Source organism: Trypanosoma theileri (assembly GCF_002087225.1).
Source record: "Trypanosoma theileri isolate Edinburgh chromosome Unknown TM35_Tth_90_V1, whole genome shotgun sequence".
Taxonomy (NCBI): Eukaryota; Euglenozoa; class Kinetoplastea; order Trypanosomatida; family Trypanosomatidae; genus Trypanosoma; species Trypanosoma theileri.
In genome coordinates this window covers 28,789-29,728 of record NW_021639932.1, presented here as the reverse complement: position 1 = coordinate 29,728, position 940 = coordinate 28,789, and the positions used below count along the sequence as shown (strand labels likewise).

General features: G+C 41.1%; 1 protein-coding gene across 1 annotated transcript; it reads left to right on the top strand.

Moving 5' to 3' along the window:
- TM35_000901120 (uncharacterized protein) lies at positions 1–375 on the top strand (the record flags this gene model as incomplete). Its single annotated transcript, XM_029031486.1, has 1 exon — positions 1–375. A coding segment is annotated over one exon (375 nt), but the record flags the coding sequence as incomplete, so codon positions are not given.
- Between the last annotated feature and the right edge of the window lie 565 nt (positions 376–940).

Below are 940 nucleotides of genomic sequence, written 5' to 3'. Positions count from 1 at the left end.
CTGCTAAGTGTGGCAATTGTCTGTGTGGCGGCTGACGTCACTTCTATTGTGGACAAAGCCACTGCTGAGGTGGAAGCTCAGGTTGACGCTTCGCGAGCGGCGGCGGCTAAAGCTGTTGCTGACGCTCAAGCTACGGCTCTTGCTGCTGCTCGCTCTGCTGCTGACTCTGCAGGTAATCTCACTGCAGCTGATGTTGCTCGTATTGCTGCTGATAATGAGAAAGTTCTTCGTGGAGCTGGCATTGCGATTTCTGGTGAAAATGGTGGAGCTGCGGGAGCGAAGAGTGAAGGGAAGAATGCAGCCAGCGTCAGTTCTGTGTGGATGAGTGCGTCTCTACTGATTGTGGTTACACTGGCCAATGTTCTTGTGTGCTGATTGGAATGGTGGTGGTGGTGGTGGTGTGACTCAGCTCATCCTGCTTTGTTTTGTTTTCTTTTTTTGCATGTATCCCTACAGTCTAACTAATCTTCCACCTGTTGAGATTATCTTTTTCTTTTTCGTTTCATAATGTTATTGTGTTTTGTGTGTTTTTACTCTCTGTGTTTATCCTATAATTATTATTATTGCTGCTAGTCCATTGTGTGTGTACGTGTAGACTCTGTGATTGGTCTTGCATTGTGATGATGATGATTATAATGAACTGCCTTTTGCAGTGGGAAAAAGAAATGATTACAGATGAATTTATATTTGTAATTGCTGATATACACATATAGTCTTACACCCATAATGGATGTATTTATGTATTTACTGTGAAAGTTGGTATCAATTGTTAAAATCTGTTTGTTTTCTTGTGTTTTTTTACACAGTTGGGCGTTTTGTCCTTAACTGTTTTGTTGTTCTGCTTTATGCATAGGAAAAAAGAAAACAGTAACTGATATACATTTTTATTTATAATTTTATGTACGCTGGCCAACGAATCGAGAGCTAAGTATTTGTGTGT